Source organism: Salvelinus fontinalis, chromosome 1 (genome assembly GCF_029448725.1).
Source record: "Salvelinus fontinalis isolate EN_2023a chromosome 1, ASM2944872v1, whole genome shotgun sequence".
In the NCBI taxonomy this organism is placed as follows: Eukaryota; Metazoa; Chordata; class Actinopteri; order Salmoniformes; family Salmonidae; genus Salvelinus; species Salvelinus fontinalis.
In genome coordinates, this window is record NC_074665.1 from 5,557,162 (window position 1) to 5,578,011 (window position 20,850).

At 47.0% G+C, this 20,850-nt stretch overlaps 1 protein-coding gene across 1 annotated transcript in view; it reads right to left on the reverse strand.

Moving 5' to 3' along the window:
- Nucleotides 1-5,718: 5,718 nt before the first annotated feature.
- The window catches only part of ism1 (isthmin 1), a 45,532-nt gene continuing 30,400 nt past the window's right edge, over nucleotides 5,719-20,850 (reverse strand). The window contains exons 4-6 of the mRNA XM_055941256.1: nucleotides 12,895-13,038; nucleotides 11,023-11,112; nucleotides 5,719-10,294 (exon numbers count right to left, since the gene is read on the reverse strand). Of these exons, the coding sequence (XP_055797231.1) occupies nucleotides 9,777-10,294; nucleotides 11,023-11,112; nucleotides 12,895-13,038 (752 nt within the window). The 3' untranslated portion in view covers nucleotides 5,719-9,776. The remainder of the gene's footprint in view (nucleotides 10,295-11,022; nucleotides 11,113-12,894; nucleotides 13,039-20,850) is intronic.

Here is a 20,850-nt window from a genome sequence, read left to right on the forward strand (position 1 = left end):
TGACAGCTGGTGCTTAAAGCTAGTGAGGGAGATAAGTGTTTCCAGTTTCAGAGATTTTTGTAGTTCATTCCAGTCATTGGCAGCAGAGAACTGGAAGGAGAAGCGGCCAAAGGAAGAATTAGTTTTGGGGGTGACCAGAGAGATATACCTGCTGGAGCGCGTGCTACAGGTAGGTGCTGCTATGGTGACCAGCGAGCTGAGATAAGGGGGGACTTTACCTAGCAGGGTTTTGTAGATGACCTGGAGCCAGTAGGTTTGGCGACGAGTGTGAAGCGAGGGCCAGCCAACGAGAGCGTACAGGTCGCAGTGGTGGGTAGTTTAAGGGGCTTTGGTGACAAAACGGATGGCACTGTGATAGACTGCATCCAATTTATTGAGTAAGGTTTTGGAGGCTATTTTGTAAATGACATCACCGAAGTCGAGGATTGGTAGGATGGTCAGTTTTACAGGGGTATGTTTGGCAGCATGAGTAAAGGATGCTTTGTTGCGGAATAGGAAGCCGATTCTAGATTTAACTTTGGATTGGAGATGTTTGATGTGAGTCTGGAAGGAGAGTTTACAGTCTAACCAGACACCTAGGTATTTGTAGTTGTCCACATATTCTAAGTCAGAGCCGTCCAGAGTAGTGATGTTGGACAGGCGGGCAGGTGCAGGCAGCGATCGGTTGAAGAGCATGCATTTAGTTTTACTTGTATTTAAGAGCAATTGGAGGCCACGGAAGGAGAGTTGTATGGCATTGAAGCTCGCCTGGAGGGTTGTTAACACAGTGTCAAAAGAAGGGCCAGAAGTATACAGAATAGTGTCGTCTGCGTAGAGGTGGATCAGAGACTCACCAGCAGCAAGAGCGACATCATTGATGTATACAGAGAAGAGTCGGTCCAAGAATTGAACCCTGTGGCACCCCCATAGAGACTGCCAGAGGTCCGGACAACAGACCCTCCGATTTGACACACTGAACTCGATCAGAGAAGTAGTTGGTGAACCAGGCGAGGCAATCATTAGAGAAACCAAGGCTGTCGAGTCTGCCGATGAGGATGTGGTGATTGACAGAGTCAAAAGCCTTGGCCAGGTCAATGAATATGGCTGCACAGTACTGTTTCCTATCGATAGCGGTTAAGATATCGTTTATGACCTTGAGCGTGGCTGAGGTGCACCCATGACCAGCTCTGAAACCAGATTGCATAGCGGAGAAGGTATGGTGGGATTCGAAATGGTCGGTAATCTGTTTGTTGACTTGGCTTTCGAAGACCTTAGAAAGGCAGGGTAGGATAGATATAGGTCTGTAGCTGTTTGGGTCAAGAGTGTCCCCCCCTTTGAAGAGGGGGATAACCGCAGCTGCTTTCCAATCTTTGGGGATCTCAGACGACACGAAAGAGAGGTTGAAAAGGCTGGTAATAGGGGTGGCAACAATTTCAGCAGATGGTTTTAGAAAGAAAGGGTCCAGATTATCTAGCCCGGCTGATTTGTAAGAGTCCAGATTTTGCAGCTCTTTCAGAACATCAGCTGACTGTATTTGGGAGAAAGAGAAATGGGGAAGGCGTGGGCGTGGGCGAGTAGCAGAGGGGAGGGCAGTGCTGTTGACCGGGGTAGGGGTAGCCAGGTGGAAAGCATGGCCAGCCGTAGAAAAATGCTTGTTGAAATTCTCAATTATAGTGGATTTGTCGGTGGTGACAGTGTTTCCTATCTTCAGTGCAGTTGGAAGCTGGGTGGAGGTGTTCTTATTCTCCATGGACTTTACAGTGTCCCAGAACTTTTTTGAGTTTGTTTTGCAGGAAGCAAATTTCTGATTGAAAAAGCTAGCCTTGGCTTTTCTAACTGCCTGTGTATACTGGTTTCTAGCTTCCCTGAAAAGTTGCATATCACGGGGGCTGTTGGATGCTAATGCAGAACGCCATAGGATGTTTTTCTGTTGGTTAAGGGCAGTCAGGTCAGGAGAGAACCAAGGGCTATATCTGTTCCTGGTTCTAAATTTCTTGAATGGGGCATGCTTATTCAAGATTGTGAGGAAGGCATTTAAAAAAAATATACAGGCATCCTCTACTGACGGGATGAGATCAATATCCTTCCAGGATACCTCGGCCAGGTCGATTAGAAAGGCCTGCTCGCTGAAGTGTTTCAGGGAGCGTTTGACAGTGATGAGTGGAGGTCGTTTGATCGCTGACCCATTACGGATACAGGCAATGAGGCAGTGATCGCTGAGATCTTGGTTGAAAACAGCAGAGTTGTATTTGGAGGGCAAGTTGGTTAGGATGATATCTATGAGGGTACCCGTGTTTACGGAATTGGGGTGGTACCTGGTAGGTTCATTGATAATTTGTGTGAGATTGAGGGCATCAAGCTTAGATTGTAGGATGGCTGGGGTGTTAAGCATGTTCCAATTTAGGTCGCCTAGCAGCACAAGCTCTGAAGATAGATGGGGGGCAATCAGTTCACATATGGTGTCCAGAGCACAGCTGGGGGCAGAGGGTGGTCTATAGCAGGCGGCAACAGTGAGAGACTTGTTTTTAGAGAGGTGGATTTTTAAAAGTAGAAGTTCAAATTGTTTGGGAACAGACCTGGATAGTAAAACAGAACTCTGCAGGCAATCCTTGCAGTAGATTGCAACACCGCCCCCTTTGGCCGTTCTATCTTGTCTGAAAATCTTGTAGTTAGGGATGAAAATGTCAGAATTTTTGGTGGTCTTTCTAAGCCAGGATTCAGACACGGCTAAAACATCCGGGTTGGTAGAGTGTGCTAAAGCAGTGAACAAAACAAACTTAGGGAGGAGGCTTCTAATGTTAACATGCATGAAACCAAGGCTATTACGGTTACAGAAGTCATCAAAAGAGAGCGCCTGGGGAATAGGAGTGGAGCTAGGTACTGCAGGGCCTGGATTCACCTCTACATCACCAGAGGAACAGAGGAGGAGTAGGATAAGGGTACGGATAAAAGCTATGAGAATTGGTCGTCTAGAACGTCTAGAACAGAGAGTAAAAGGAAGTTTCTGGGGGCGATAAAATAGCTTCAAGGAATAATGTACAGACAAAGGTATGGTAGGATGTGAATATAGTGGAGGTAAACCTAGGTAATGAGTGATGATGAGAGAGAAAATGTCTCTAGAAACATCATTGAAACCAGGAAACTCCTAGTAACAAGTCCTCCTAGTAACAAGTCCTCCTAGTAACAAGTCCTCCTAATGACAAGTCATCCTTATGACAAGTCATCCTAGTAACAAGTCATCCTAGTAACAAGTCATCCTAGTAACAAGTCATCCTAGTAACAAGTCATCCTAATAACAAGTCATCCTAATAACAAGTCATCCTAATAACAAGTCACAAGTCATCCTAGTAACAAGTCATCCTAGTAAAAGGTCATCCTAATAACAAGTCATCCTTATAACAAGTCATCCTAATAACAAGTCCTCCTAATGACAAGTCATCCTTATAACAAGTCATCCTAGTAACAAGTCATCCTAGTAACAAGTCATCCTAGTAACAAGTCATCCTAATAACAAGTCACAATTCCTCCCAATAACAAGTCATCCTAGTAACAAGTCATCCTAATAACAAGTCATCCTAGTAACAAGTCATCCTAATAACAAGTCATCCTAGTAACAAGTCATCCTAGTAAAAGGTAATCCTAATAACAAGCCATCCTAATAACAAGTCACAAGTCATCCTAATAACAAGTCATCCTAATAACAAGTCATCCTAATAACAAGTCACAATTCCTCCTAGTAACAATTCCTCCTAGTAACAATTCCTCCTAGTAACAATTCCTCCTAGTAACAATTCCTCCTAGTAACAAGTCATCCTAGTAACAAGTCATCCTAGTAACAAGTCATCCTAGTAACAAGTCATCCTAGTAAAAGGTCATCATAATAACAAGTCATCCTAATAACAAGTCACAAGTCATCCTAATAACAAGTCATCCTAGTAACAAGTCCTCCTAGTAACAAGTCCTCCTAGTAACAAGTCCTCCTAGTAACAAGTCCTCCTAGTAACAAGTCCTCCAAGTAACAAGTCATCCTAATGACAAGTCATCCTAGTAACAAGTCATCCTAATAACAAGTCAAAATTCCTCCTAATAACAAGTCATCCTAATAACAAGTCATCCTAATAACAAGACCTCCTTTTAACAAGTGATCCTAGTAACAAGTCTTCCTAGTAACAAGTCATCCTAGTAACAAGTCACAAGTCCTCCTAATAACAAGTCCTCCTAATAACAAGTCACAAGTCATCCTAGTAACAAGTCATCCTAGTAACAAGTCATCCTAGTAACAAGTCATCCTAATAACAAGTCCTCCTTTTAACAAGTCATCCTAACAACAAGTCACAAGTCCTCCTAATAACAAGTCCTCCTAATAACAAGTCACAAGTCATCCTAATAACAAGTCATCCTAGTAACAAGTCATCCTAGTAACAAGTCATCCTAATAACAAGTCACAAGTCCTCCTAGTAACAAGTCATCCTAGTAACAAGTCATCCTAGTAACAAGTCATCCTAGTAACAAGTCATCCTAATAACAAGTCATCCTAATAACAAGTCACAAGTCATCCTAGTAACAAGTCATCCTAGTAACAAGTCATCCTAGTAACAAGTCATCCTAGTAACAAGTCATCCTAGTAACAAGTCATCCTAGTAACAAGTCATCCTAATAACAAGTCATCCTAATAACAAGTCACAAGTCATCCTAGTAACAAGTCATCCTAATAACAAGTCATCCTAATAACAAGTCACAAGTCATCCTAATAACAAGTCATCCTAATAACAAGTCATCCTAATAACAAGTCATCCTAATAACAAGTCATCCTAATAACAAGTCATCCTAATAACAAGTCATCCTAGTAACAAGTCATCCTAGTAACAAGTCATCCTAGTAACAAGTCATCCTAATAACAAGTCATCCTAATAACAAGTCATCCTAATAACAAGTCATCCTAATAACAAGTCATCCTAATAACAAGTCATCCTAATAACAAGTCATCCTAGTAACAAGTCATCCTAGTAACAAGTCATCCTAGTAACAAGTCATCCTAGTAACAAGTCATCCTAGTAACAAGTCATCCTAGTAACAAGTCATCCTAGTAACAAGTCATCCTAGTAACAAGTCATCCTAGTAACAAGTCATCCTAGTAACAAGTCATCCTAGTAACAAGTCATCCTAATAACAAGTCATCCTAGTAACAAGTCATCCTAATAACAAGTCCTCCTAATAACAAGTCCTCCTAGTAACAGGTCACACGTCATCCTAGTAACAAGTCATCCTAATAACAATTCCTCCTAGTAACAAGTCCTCCTTGTAACAAGTCCTCCTAGTAACAAGTCCTCCTAATAACAAGTCCTCCTAATAACAAGTCATCCTAATAACAAGTCACACGTCATCCTAGTAACAAGTCATCCTAGTAACAAGTCATCCTAGTAACAAGTCATCCTAGTAACAAGTCATCCTAGTAACAAGTCATCCTAGTAACAAGTCATCCTAGTAACAAGTCATCCTAGTAACAAGTCATCCTAGTAACAAGTCATCCTAATTCCTAAAACACACTTGATAATAGTCCTATTTTATAATAATCTCAGAGGTTATGTTCTGTTTATTTATTCCCCTTTCCACTGGCTGTATAATCTGGCTAATCAGCTTCACATTATGAACAGATCGTCATTATAAGTTGACAGATAAAAGAAAATTATGTTAAAAATAAAGAAAATTAAATATAGGAAGTACATTTTCTCTGACATGTTACTTCATGTTTTTTATTTAAACATTTTTTATTTAAACATTTATATCACAATCTTTTTCCCGTACAGCTGTATTCACACATTTCCTATTCTTGTTTTCTATTGGGCCGAATCCTATCTTGAGATGAGAGGCTCAATCAAAATTTTCGGCTTAAATCTCTGATCAATATCAATCGACGAATGATTTAAGCCAATCGTGACCATTTAGTTTGAGTGTGGGTCCCATCTCAAGTTAGCATCTAGTCAGAAACCAATCAACCAATCAGCGACAACGATCATGGACAATCAACATTTGGGACATAAAGCTACAGCTTAATAAATACTCTACAAAAAATAACGCAGGTTTTTTTTATACCGGAGATAATGGTCTGGAAGGAGGAGTCAATACGGAAGAGGGGAGATTGGTAAAGAAGAAGAAAAACAGCATGCTAAGTAAACAAGCTTATAAGCATAACATGAGAAGCTGAATATTACAGCTACCAATATGGGCAGAATGCTAACCAATCGCTCTGTAGCTTCTGGACGTTACAAGACTCCTCTACCATACACTCAGTTACAACTGTGATATACACAGCACAAATACACTCTCTGATTTTGATAGGTCAGGGATGTCTCTCTCTCTCTCTTCTGATAGGTTAGGGATGTCTCTCTCTCTCTCTCTCACACTTCTGATATGTCAGGGATGTCTCTCTCTCTCTCTCCTGATAGGTCAGGGATCTCTCTCTCTCTGTCTCTCTCACTTCTGATAGGTCAGGGATCTCTCTCTCTCTCTCTCCTGATAGGTCAGGGATCTCTCTCTCTCTGTCTCTTTCACTTCTGATAGGTCAGGGATGTCTCTCTCTCTCTCTCACACTTCTGATATGTCAGGGATGTCTCTCTCTCTCTCTCCTGATAGGTCAGGGATCTCTCTCTCTCTGTCTCTCTCACTTCTGATAGGTCAGGGATGTCTCTCTCTCTCCTGATAGGTCAGGGATCTCTCTCTCTGTCTCTTTCACTTCTGATAGGTCAGGGATGTCTCTCTCTCTCTCTCCTGATAGATCAGGGATCTCTCTCTCTCTGTCTCTCTCACTTCTGATAGGTCAGGGATCTCTCTCTCTGTCTCTTCTGATAGGTCAGGGATCTCTCTCTCTCTCTCTCTTCTGATAGGTCAGGGATGTCTCTCTCTCTTCTGATAGGTCAGGGATCTCTCTCTCTTTTGATAGGTCAGGGATGTCTCTCTCTGTCTCTTCTGATAGGTCAGGGATGTCTCTCTCTCTCACTTCTGATAGGTCAGGGATGTCTCTCTCTCTCTTCTGATAGGTCAGGGATGTCTCTCTCTCTTCTGATAGGTCAGGGATCTCTCTCTCTCTCTTCTGATAGGTCAGGGATGTCTCTCTCTCTCTCTCTTCTGATAGGTCAGGGAACTCTCTCTCTCTCTCTTCTGATAGGTCAGTGATCTCTCTCTCTTCTGATAGGTCAGGGATCTCAGTCTATGTCTCTTCTGATAGGTCAGGGATGTCTCTCTCTCTTTCCTGATAGGTCAGGGATCTCTCTCTCTCTTTCCTGATAGGTCAGGGATCTCTCTCTCTTGTCTCTTCTGATAGGTCAGGGATCTCTCTCTCTTGTCTCTTCTGATAGGTCAGGGATCTCTCTCTCTCTTTCCTGATAGGTCAGGGATCTCTCTCTCTTGTCTCTTCTGATAGGTCAGGGATCTCTCTCTCTTGTCTCTTCTGATAGGTCAGGGATCTCACTCTCTCTGTCTCTTCTGATAGTTCAGGGATGTCTCTCTCTCTCACTTCTGATAGGTCAGGGATGTCTCTCTCTCTCTTCTGATAGCTCAGGGAAGTCTCTCTCTCTCACTTCTGATAGGTCAGGGAAGTCTCACTCTCTCTCACTTCTGATAGGTCAGGGATGTCTCTCTCTCTCTTCTGATAGGTCAGGGATGTCTCTCTCTCTCTCTTCTGATAGGTCAGGGATCTCTCTCTCTCTTCTGATAGGTCAGGGATGTCTCTCTCTCTCTCTTCTGATAGGTCAGGGATCTCTCTCTCTCTCTTCTGATAGGTCAGGGATCTCTCTCTCTCTCTCTTCTGATAGGTCAGGGATGTCTCTCTCTGTCTCTTCTGATAGGTCAGGGATCTCTCTCTCTGTCTCTTCTGATAGGTCAGGGATGTCTCTCTCTCTCATTTCTGATAGGTCAGGGATGTCTCTCTCTCTCTTCTGATAGGTCAAGGATCTCTCTCTCTGTCTCTTCTGATAGGTCAGGGATCTCTCTCTCTCTCTCTCTTCTGATAGGTCAGGGATGTCTCTCTCCTGATAGGTCAGGGATCTCTCTCTCTTCTGATAGGTCAGGGATGTCTCTCTCTGTCTCTTCTGATAGGTCAGGGATGTCTCTCTCTCTCACTTCTGATAGGTCAGGGATGTCTCTCTCTCTCTTCTGATAGGTCAGGGATGTCTCACTCTCTCTTCTGATAGGTCAGGGATCTCTCTCTCTTCTGATAGGTCAGGGATCTCACTCTATGTCTCTTCTGATAGGTCAGGGATGTCTCTCTCTCTTTCCTGATAGGTCAGGGATCTCTCTCTCTCTTTCCTGATAGGTCAGGGATCTCTCTCTCTTGTCTCTTCTGATAGGTCAGGGATCTCTCTCTCTTGTCTCTTCTGATAGGTCAGGGATCTCTCTCTCTCTTTCCTGATAGGTCAGGGATCTCTCTCTCTCTTGTCTCTTCTGATAGGTCAGGGATCTCTCTCTCTTGTCTCTTCTGATAGGTCAGGGATCTCACTCTATGTCTCTTCTGATAGGTCAGGGATGTCTCTCTCTCTCTCTCTTCTGATAGGTCAGGGATCTCTCTCTCTCTGTCTCTTCTGATAGGTCAGGGATCTCTCTCTCTCTGTCTCTTCTGATAGGTCAGGGATGTCTCTCTCTCACTTCTGATAGGTCAGGGATGTCTCTCTCTCTCTTCTGATAGGTCAGGGAAGTCTCTCTCTCTCTCTCTCACTTCTGATAGGTCAGGGATGTCTCTCTCTCTCTTCTGATAGGTCAGGGATGTCTCTCTCTCTCTCTTCTGATAGGTCAGGGATCTCTCTCTCTCTCTTCTGATAGGTCAGGGATGTCTCTCTCTCTCTCTTCTGATAGGTCAGGGATCTCTCTCTCTCTCTCTCTTCTGATAGGTCAGGGATGTCTCTCTCTCTCTTCTGATAGGTCAGGGATCTCTCTCTCTCTCTCTTCTGATAGGTCAGGGATCTCTCTCTCTTCTGATAGGTCAGGGATGTCTCTCTCTCTCTTCTGATAGGTCAGGGATCTCTCTCTCTCTCTCTTCTGATAGGTCAGGGATCTCTCTCTCTCTTCTGATAGGTCAGGGATCTCTCTCTCTTGTCTCTTCTGATAGGTCAGGGATGTCTCTCTCTCTCTTCTGATAGGTCAGGGATGTCTCTCTCTCTCTCTTCTGATAGGTCAGGGATCTCTCTTTCTCCTGATAGGTCAGGGATCTCTCTCTCTTCTGATAGGTCAGGGGGGTGTGACTCAAAACATGGAGATTTGGATCTGATCATTCAGCCAATTAAGAATCCCTGGGCTCTCCTTTTGGCCAATCCCTGGGCTCTCCTTTTGGCCAATCCCTGGGCTCTCCTTTTGGCCAATCATAAACAAACTAAAAAACTTACAAACAAATCTAAAACATGAAAAGTAATTTTCCCTTTTTATGAAGCTACACCAAGCTATCCCTTTTAAACCAAACATTTATAGAATTATTATCAGAAAAAAATATTGTCAAAATCCATTATACAATTTTACTTTGGATATCATTTGATTTGAGGCATATGTCAAAAGAAATGAAGACCTAACATGACTTATAGACTGTGATTATGGTGAAGAACAGTTCCTTGTGTCCAAGTGAGAGATAAGTTGTCTCTTTATCACGTTGGCTGATCAACAGACAGTCCTGTTTATATGGGCACCTAGTTCCAAAGTCTAAAAACACTCACAGATGGTTTGAAGCACCAACTGAAGTACCAGATTCATAAACATTTCTCAAGATCGTTTTCGTTTTCGTTTTTTTTTTCTTCACATGTTCATCTCTCCAGTAACTAAAACTCTCGAGCGTCGTCCACCTGTTTGAGGTAATCCTCATCCAGCGGGTTGTCTGGACACTTCTGCCCGTTGTTAGGAGGCCTGACCTGGTTATAGCGACTCCAGTCCCCTTTACAGATGATCCAGGGCAGGATGTCTACCTTGTAGTGGAGGTCAGCAGAGAAGTCATTGCTGATGAGGTTCAGTGTTCCTGCTCCTTTACCCCGGGTGACGAGCTTCATGTTGTCATTGTAGCAGCAGTGCTGTGCGGCCAGAGTAGTGGACTCGAGAGTTAACATAGAGCGGATGCAGTACCGGGCCGTGGGTTTGTAGATCTCTAGTTTCTCCTTGGGGCCGCTGGCGTCTTTCCAGCGGAAGTCCCGGCGCGTGGCGGGGTCGGGGACGTCGGCCGTGCTGTAGGCCACCTCGGTGGGGTAGGAGCAGGGGCAGCCGGGGAGGTCGTTGGAGACTTTGGTCATGTATTTCTTCAGGAACTCAGACTTACAGTTCATCCAGCGTTCACAGCTGTCTGTGTCTAGAAGAGATTAGAGACAGAGTTAGTTAATCTGGGTCTCTCCCTACAGCTGTCTGGGTCTAAAAGAGATTAGAGACAGAGTTAGTTAGTCTGGGTCTCTCCCTACAGCTGTCTGGGTCTAGAAGAGACTAGAGACAGAGTTAGTTAGTCACCCCTGCACTCCCTCTCTTTCTCTCTTTATATCTCACCCCCCTTCTCTCTCTCTCTGTGCGCTAGCCTAGCTATTTATTTGATGGATTCTCTTCTCCTGGCTAACTGAGGATATTGGAACAGACACAGAGAGCAGAACATTACAGAATGCTGGCGATGTGCTTGGCTCTCTTCCTGTCCTGATGCACAATGAGAAAGAATGATGAGTGGGCCCAGGAAGGACTAGGCCATAGAAATATAATGACTAGAACTAACATATCCTCACAAATCAATGGGTCGTGCTGGAGGACTGGGCCATAGAAATATATGGACTAGAACTGACATATCCTCACAAATCAATGGGCTGTCTGGGAGGACTGGGCCATAGAAATATATGGACTAGAACTGACATATCCTTACAAATCAATGGACTGTTCTGGAAGGACTGGGCCAGTGTTTGAGGTCAATTCAGAAAGTAACCCTGACCTGGACATTAACACTGAATAGAATCGCTGTTGCGTTTGACAGTGGAGGAAACCTGATGTTTAGATACATGAGGGAAAAATGACTTCAAAAGACTACTGAGAGAAGAATCTTACCGACACCAAAGAGCTCTGTAGCGTTGAACTCGTCTGTTCCAGCCAGCAGACTGACCTCAGTGGCGGCTGTCTTGAACGCGTCTTCAATACCTGTAGACAGACACACGGTCAGTTAATGATGCAACAGGAAGAAAGATGTAAGGACAGTAAACACACCGTGTACTTCCTGCTTCCTGTTTCACACACTGTGTACTTCATGCTTCCTGTTTCACACCCCGTGTATTTCCTGTGTCACTCTGACCTCTTATAATATTGAAGTGATGTTTAAAAAAATTGACAGGTATTTATCATTCCTTTAAAAATCGACAGGTGTTTAACATTCCTTTAAAAATCGACAGGTATTTAACATTCCTTTAAAAATCGACAGGTATTTAACATTCCTTTAAAAATCGACAGGTATTTGTATCATTCCTTAAAAAATCGACAGGTATTTATATCATTCCTTTAAAAATCGACAGGTATTTAACATTCCTATAAAAATCGACAGGTACTTAACATTCCTATAAAAATTGACAGGTATTTAACATTCCTTTAAAAATCGACAGGTATTTAACATTCCTATAAAAATCGACAGGTATTTAACATTCCTATAAAAATTGACAGGTATTTATCATTCCTTTAAAAATCGACAGGTATTTAACATTCCTTTAAAGCTGCCTTAATCAGGGGTTCAGACCACACAACCTGTCACACTCTACTCACCTGGACAGGTCAGCAAGCTGCCTTAATCAGGGGTTCAGACCACACAACCTGTCACACTCTCCTCACCTACCTGGACAGGTCAGCAAGCTGCCTTAATCAGGGGTTCAGACCACACAACCTGTCACACTCTACTCACCTGGACAGGTCAGCAAGCTGCCTTAATCAGGGGTTCAGACCACACAACCTGTCACACTCTACTCACCTGGACAGGTCAGCAAGCTGCCTTAATCAGGGGTTCAGACCACACAACCTGTCACACTCTACTCACCTGGACAGGTCAGCAAGCTGCCTTAATCAGGGGTTCAGACCACACAACCTGTCACACTCTCCTCACCTACCTGGACAGGTCAGCAAGCTGCCTTAATCAGAGGTTCAGACCACACAACCTGTCACACTCTCCTCACCTGGACAGGTCAGCAAGCTGCCTTAATCAGGGGTTCAGACCACACAACCTGTCACACTCTCCTCACCTACCTGGGCAGGTCAGCAAGCTGCCTTAATCACTGGTTCAGACCACACAACCTGTCACACTCTCCTCACCTACCTGGACAGGTCAGCAAGCTGCCTTAATCAGGGGTTCAGACCACACAGCCTGTCACACTCTCCTCACCTACCTGGACAGGTCAGCAAGCTGCCTTAATCACTGGTTCAGACCACACAGCCTGTCACATTCTCCTCACCTACCTGGACAGGTCAGCAAGCTGCCTTAATCAGGGGTTCAGACCACACAACCTGTCACACTCTCCTCACCTACCTGGACAGGTCAGCAAGCTGCCTTAATCACTGGTTCAGACCACACAGCCTGTCACATTCTCCTCACCTACCTGGACAGGTCAGCAAGCTGCCTTAATCAGGGGTTCAGACCACACAACCTGTCACACTCTCCTCACCTACCTGGACAGGTCAGCAAGCTGCCTTAATCAGGGGTTCAGACCACACAACCTGTCACACTCTCCTCACCTACCTGGACAGGTCAGCAAGCTGCCTTAATCAGGGGTTCAGACCACACAACCTGTCACACTCTCCTCACCTACCTGGACAGGTCAGCAAGCTGCCTTAATCAGGGGTTCAGACCACACAACCTGTCACACTCTCCTCACCTACCTGGACAGGTCAGCAAGCTGCCTTAATCAGGGGTTCAGACCACACAACCTGTCACACTCTACTCACCTGGGCAGGATGGCATGTCACAGGTGCGTGACTCAGTGGCGGTGCAGGCGTAACCACATGACCTGGTCCTCTTCTGGTTCCCGTTCCTACAGGTCACACTGCACGGAGACCAGTTACTCCAGTCACCCTCTCCGTCTATATAGTCTGGAGGGGAGCGCGAGAGAGGGGGGAAAAGAGAGAGAGTGGGGAAGAGAGAGAGAGAGGGGGGGAGAGAGAGATCAACAACAACAAAAAGTGTCGACTTTACAGTGGAATGAAACGAGCCGTTTCCCAACAATGCAGTTAAAACGTATGAAAATTAACAAATAGATCAAAAGAAAAGAAAATAGTAGCACAATAAATAACAATAAAGAGGCTATATAGAAGTAGTACCGGTACCGAGTCAGTGTCTGGGGGTACCAGGTAGTAATGAGTCAGTGTCCTGGGGTACCAGGTAGTAATGAGTCAGTGTCCTGGGGTACCAGGTAGTAATGAGTCAGTGTACTGAGGTACGAGGTAGTAGTGAGTCAGTGTCTGGGGGTACCAGGTAGTAGTGAGTCAGTGTACTGAGGTACGAGGTAGTAGTGAGTCAGTGTCCTGGGGTACCAGGTAGTAGTGAGTCAGTGTACTGAGGTACGAGGTAGTAGTGAGTCAGTGTAATGGGGTACCAGGTAGTAGTGAGTCAGTGTACTGAGGTACGAGGTAGTAATGAGTCAGTGTCCTGGGGTACGAGGTAGTAATGAGTCAGTGTCCTGGGGTACCAGGTAGTAATGAGTCAGTGTCCTGGGGTACCAGGTAGTAGTGAGTCAGTGTCCTGGGGTACCAGGTAGTAATGAGTCAGTGTCTTGGGGTAGCAGGTAGTAATGAGTCAGTGTCCTGGGGTACCAGGTAGTAATGAGTCAGTGTCCTGGGGTAGCAGGTAGTAGTGAGTCAGTGTCCTGGGGTAGCAGGTAGTAAAGAGTCAGTGTCCTGGGGTACCAGGTAGTAATGAGTTAGTGTCCTGGGGTACCAGGTAGTAGTGAGTCAGTGTAATGGGGTACCAGGTAGTAGTGAGTCAGTGTACTGAGGTACGAGGTAGTAGTGAGTCAGTGTACTGAGGTACGAGGTAGTAGTGAGTCAGTGTCCTGGGGTACGAGGTAGTAATGAGTCAGTGTACTGGGGTACGAGGTAGTAGTGGGTCAGTGTCCTGGGGTACCAGGTAGTAGTGAGTCAGTGTCCTGGGGTACCATGTAGTAATGAGTTAGTGTCCTGGGGTACCAGGTAGTAGTGAGTCAGTGTCCTGGGGTACCAGATAGTAATGAGTTAGTGTCCTGGGGTACCAGGTAGTAGTGAGTCAGTGTCCTGGGGTACCAGGTAGTAGTGAGTCAGTGTACTGGGGTACGTGGTAGTAATGAGTCAGTGTCCTGGGGTACGAGGTAGTAATGAGTCAGTATCCTGGGGTACCAGGTAGTAATGAGTCAGTGTCCTGGGGTACCAGGTAGTAGTGAGTCAGTGTCCTGGGGTACGAGGTAGTAGTGAGTCAGTGTACTGGGGTACGTGGTAGTAATGAGTCAGTGTCCTGGGGTACGAGGTAGTAATGAGTCAGTATCCTGGGGTACCAGGTAGTAATGAGTCAGTGTCCTGGGGTACCAGGTAGTAGTGAGTCAGTGTCCTGGGGTACGAGGTAGTTGGGGTGATTGATTGAGGTAATATGTACAAGTAGTTTTTTTTAAAGAGAGGACAAAAACTACAATATCAGTATGGTCATAGTCTAACACTATAGTTCTAAACACTGTTGTAGTCATGGAGGGGGGGCGGGGGTCATGGAGGGGGGGTGGGGGTCCTGAAGGGGGGAGGGGGGGGGGGGTATTGGAGGGGGGTGGGGGTCATAGAGGGGGGGCATGGAGTCATGGAGGGGGTGGGGTTCATGGAGGTGGGGTGGGGGGTCATGGAGGGGGTGGAGGTCATGGAGGGGGGGCATGGGGCCATGGGGGGGGGGCATGGAGTCATGGAGGGGGGGTGAGGGGTCATGGAGGGGGGGTGGGGTCGACGGTCGACGTCACCGGTCTCCTAGCCATCGTCGATCCACCTTTCATTTTCCATTTGTTTTGTCTTGTCTTCCTGCACACCTGGTTAACATCTCCTACTAATTAACATGTGTATTTAGCCCTCTGATTCCCTCCATGTCTGTGTGGGGTATTGTTTATTGTCAAGGTTGGCACGCTTCCGGCTGGTTTGCGCCGGGTTTTGTTTCATACCCGTGCTTTGTGGCAGCCTATAGTTTCTACTTGGGTTTTGTACTTTGTGCTGCCTCACTTGCTGTTTGGGCATTTGTGTTTGTGACGAGGTTGCGTTCTGTGTTATGATTGCCTCAGTAAAGGTCTTTGTCCATCTCTGCTCTCCTGCGCCTGACTTCCATGCACCAGCTACACCCGCCATTTGACAGGGTGGGAGTCATGTTGGGGGTCGGGCTTCATGGAGGGGGGTGTGGGGGTCATGGATGGGGGTGTGGGGGTCATGGATAATGCATAGGGTGTGGGGGTCATGGTGGGGGTCAAGGATGTGGTGTGGGGGTCATGATGGGGGGCGGGGGTCATGGATAATGGATAGGGTGTGGGGGTCATGATGGGTGGGTGGGGGTCAAGGATGAGGTGTGGGGGTCATGATGGGGGGGTGGAGGTCAAGGATGGGGTGTGGGGGTCATGTTTGGGGGCGGGGGTCATGGATGGGGTGTGGGGTATTAGAGGGGGGGATAATAGTTCCCCTTGACTTTGACTCTCAGACAAGCGTACACACTCACTCACACACACAGGGCAGAGAGTGTTTTCAGTGTTTACAAAAACAAACCATTAAGCTTTTGGCAAAAAAAACTACCATTTTCCAGGAAGGCTCTACTCCTAACCAGGGAGGTTAACACACTGTAATAATTTAAAATGAGGTGTAAAACATCGAATCAAATAGTTTTGTTTTAGCATAAGACACATTGAAATGAGTCTGGGCTGGGGCTGCTTCAGTCTAGTGTTCTTCTGGAGGTGGATGCTGAAATGGCAAGAAATCCTCGTTAGTTCCAATTATCATTAAAACATTTCCTCTGCCCGGGCTCAGGAGAATGTTTTTCACATGTAGAGTTTTCTTACGTGTGAACAGCAAATATGATTTCCACATGTGAATTTTTTTTAACGTGAAAGTGCATAATAGATTCTCAACGTGAAAGTTTTTAACGTGAAACCGCACATTTCAATTCACATGTGAGGTGAAAACATGTTATTTTCCATACATGTGAAAAGATGCTGTTAACATGTGGACTCCAAATGTAAATACATTACAGGTGAAATTTAAGCTGAACATGTGAAAACAGTTATTGCACGTGTTTTTTGTTGTTGTAAGGGCAGCTGTGAGATCACAGACCAAGCTCAGTTCAGACACCAGCTGTGAGATCACAGACCAAGCTCAGTTCAGACACCAGCTGTGAGATCACAGACCAAGCTCAGTTCAGACACCAGCTGTGAGATCACAGACCAAGCTCAGTTCAGACACCAGCTGTGAGATCACAGACCAAGCTCAGTTCAGACACCAGCTGTGAGATCACAGACCAAGCTCAGTTCAGACACCAGCTGTGAGATCACAGACCAAGCTCAGTTCAGACACCAGCTGTGAGATCACAGACCAAGCTCAGTTCAGACACCAGCTGTGAGATCACAGACCAAGCTCAGTTCAGACACCAGCTGTGAGATCACAGACCAAGCTCAGTTCAGACACCAGCTGTGAGATCACAGACCAAGCTCAGTTCAGACACCAGCTGTGAGATCACAGACCAAGCTCAGTTCAGACACCAGCTGTGAGATCACAGACCAAGCTCAGTTCAGACACCAGCTGTGAGATCACAGACCAAGCTCAGTTCAGACACCAGCTGTGAGATCACAGACCAAGCTCAGTTCAGACACCAGCTGTGAGATCACAGACCAAGCTCAGTTCAGACACCAGCTGTGAGATCACAGACCAAGCTCAGTTCAGACACCAGCTGTGAGATCACAGACCAAGCTCAGTTCAGACACCAGCTGTGAGATCACAGACCAAGCTCAGTTCAGACACCAGCTGTGAGATCACAGACCAAGCTCAGTTCAGAAACCAGTTGTGAAATCAAAGACTATCTTCTGTTTCTGTAGAGAGACAGCTTGATGTACAGGACACCCCCTGGACAGGACACTAGTCTATCTCCTGTTTCTGTAGAGAGACAGCTTGATGTACAGGACACACCCTGGACAGGACACTAGTCTATCTCCTGTTTCTGTAGAGAGACAGCTTGATGTACAGGACACCCCCTGGACAGGACACTAGTCTATCTCCTGTTTCTGTAGAGAGACAGCTTGATGTACAGGACACCCCCTGGACAGGACACTAGTCTATCTCCTGTTTCTGTAGAGAGACAGCTTGATGTACCAGGACACCTCCTGGACAGGACACTAGTCTATCTCCTGTTTCTGTAGTGAGACAGCTTGATGTACAGGACACCCCCTGGACAGGACACTAGTCTATCTCCTGTTTCTGTAGAGAGACAGCTTGATGTACAGGACACCCTCTGGACAGGACACTAGTCCATCTCCTGTTTCTGTAGTGAGACAGCTTGATGTACAGGACACCCCCTGGACAGGACACTAGTCTATCTCCTGTTTCTGTAGAGAGACAGCTTGATGTACCAGGACACCCTCTGGACAGGACACTAGTCTATCTCCTGTTTCTGTAGTGAGGCAGCTTGATGTACAGGACACTAGTCTATCTCCTGTTTCTGTAGTGAGGCAGCTTGATGTACAGGACACCCCCTGGACAGGACACTAGTCTATCTCCTGTTTTTGTAGTGAGACAGCTTGATGTACAGTACACCCTCTGGACAGGACACTAGTGATTAAACTTTGGATTTCAGTTTGAACATGAATGTAACAGATGGATAAATTATATTTCTTGTCTCTCCATAACACCCACATTCCTGTGTAACTGTTGTTATGTTTGAGTCGGTGGACAGGCTGAGACACGGCGAAGATGTACGGCTTCACGAGAGGAGGGCGAAATTCTTCTACAGCAGATTTATCTCCCTGGCGGGCCAGTTGTGTGAATGTTATGAGTGTTTGTGTGGCTGCGCTAACAGCAATGGTCTGCTGCTAAGCACTAGGGAACAAGGTGTCTTCTGGGACACAGCCCTGGTGCCGACCCGGTTCCTGTCAGGGGACACAGCCCTGGTGCCGACCCGGTTCCTGTCAGGGGACACAGCCCTGGTGTCGACACGGTTCCTGTCAGGGGACACAGCCCTGGTGCCGACCCGGTTCCTGTCAGGGGACACAGCACTGGTGTCGACCCGGTTCCTGTCAGGGGACACAGCCCTGGTGTCGACCCGGTTCCTGTCAGGGGACACAGCCCTGGTGTCGACCCGGTTCCTGTCAGGGGACACAGCCCTGGTGCCGACCCGGTTCCTGTCAGGGGACACAGCCCTGGTGTCGACCCGGTTCCTGTCATCTGGGACACAGCCCTGGTGTCGACCCGGTTCCTGTCAGGGGACACAGCCCTGGTGTCGACCCGGTTCCTGTCAGGGGACACAGCCCTGGTGCCGACCCGGTTCCTGTCAGGGGACACAGCCCTAGTGTCGACCCGGTTCCTGTCAGGGGACACAGCCCTGGTGCCGACCCGGTTCCTGTCAGGGGACACAGCCCTGGTGTCGACCCGGTTCCTGTCAGGGGACACAGCCCTGGTGCCGACCCGGTTCCTGTCAGGGGACACAGCCCTGGTGTCGACCCGGTTCCTGTCAGGGGACACAGCCCTGGTGTCGACCCGGTTCCTGTCAGGGGACACAGCCCTGGTGTCGACCCGGTTCCTGTCAGGGGACACAGCCCTGGTGTCGACCCGGTTCCTGTCATCTGGGACACAGCCCTGGTGTCGACCCGGTTCCTGTCAGGGGACACTGCCCTGGTGCCGACCCGGTTCCTGTCAGGGGACACAGCCCTGGTGCCGACCCGGTTCCTGTCAGTGGACACAGCCCTGGTGCCGACCCGGTTCCTGTCATCTGGGACACAGCCCTGGTGTCGACCCGGTTCCTGTCAGGGGACACAGCCCTGGTGTCGACCCGGTTCCTGTCAGGGGACACAGCCCTGGTGTCGACCCGGTTCCTGTCAGGGGACACAGCCCTGGTGTCGACCCGGTTCCTGTCAGGGGACACAGCCCTGGTGCCGACCCGGTTCCTGTCAGGGGACACAGCCCTGGTGTCGACCCGGTTCCTGTCAGGGGACACAGCCCTGGTGCCGACCCGGTTCCTGTCAGGGGACACAGCCCTGGTGTCGACCCGGTTCCTGTCATCTGGGACACAGCCCTGGTGCCGACCCGGTTCCTGTCGGGGGACGTTGATGTTCCAGGGGCGGTTAAACTGTGCGTACACACACACACAACCACACACACACAACCACACACACACACACACAACCACACACACACACACAACCACACACACAACCACACACACAACCACACACACACACACACACACACACAACCACACACACACACACACACACACACAACCACACACACACACACACACACACAACCACACACACACAACCACACACACACACACACAACCACACACACACACACACACACACACACAACCACACACACAACCACACACACAGCCACACACACAACCACACACACACACACAACCACACACAAACCACACACACAACCACACACACAACCACACACACAACCACACACACACACACACACACAACCACACACACAACCACACACACGTACACACACACACGTACACACACACAACCACACACACAACCACACACACGTACACACACACACACACACACACACACAACCACACACACAACCACACACACGTACACACACACGTACACACACACAACCACACACACGTACACACACACACACACACACACACACACACACACACACACACAACCACACACACAACCACACACACGTACACACACACACGTACACACACACAACCACACACACAACCACACACACAACCACACACACAACCACACACACAACCACACACACGTACACACACACACACACACACACACACAACCACACACACGTACACACACACGTACACACACACAACCACACACACGTACACACACACACACACACACACAACCACACACACACACACACACACACAACCACACACACAACCACACACACAACCACACACACGTACACACACACAACCACACAGCTCAGCTCCACAGACAAATCCAGCTCATGGAACTAAAGAATGTTAACAGCTTCAATCAGAACCCAGTCTGGCCTGAGAGGACTGGAAGCAGTGCACTCTAGTTATTATGGTGTCAGCTCCCTGCTAACTACACTCTAGTTATTATGGTGTCAGCTATCTGCTAACTGCACTCTAGTTATTATGGTGCCAGCTACCTGCTAACTACACTGTAGTTATTATGGTGTCAGCTATCTGCTAACTGCACTGTAGTTATTATGGTGCCAGCTATCTGCTAACTACACTGTAGTTATTATGGTGTCAGCTATCTGCTAACTACACTGTAGTTATTATGGTGTCAGCTATCTGCTAACTACACTCTAGTTATTATGGTGCCAGCTATCTGCTAACTACACTGTAGTTATTATGGTGTCAGCTCCCTGCTAACTACACTCTAGTTATTATGGTGTCAGCTATCTGCTAACTGCACTCTAGTTATTATGGTGCCAGCTAACTGCTAACTACACTGTAGTTATTATGGTGTCAGCTATCTACACTGTAGTTATTATGGTGTCAGCTACCTGCTATCTACACTGTAGTTATTATGGTGTCAGCTATCTGCTAACTACACTGTAGTTATTATGGTGTCAGCTATCTGCTAACTACACTGTAGTTATTATGGTGTCAGCTATCTACACTGTAGTTATTATGGTGTCAGCTACCTGCTAACTACACTGTAGTTATTA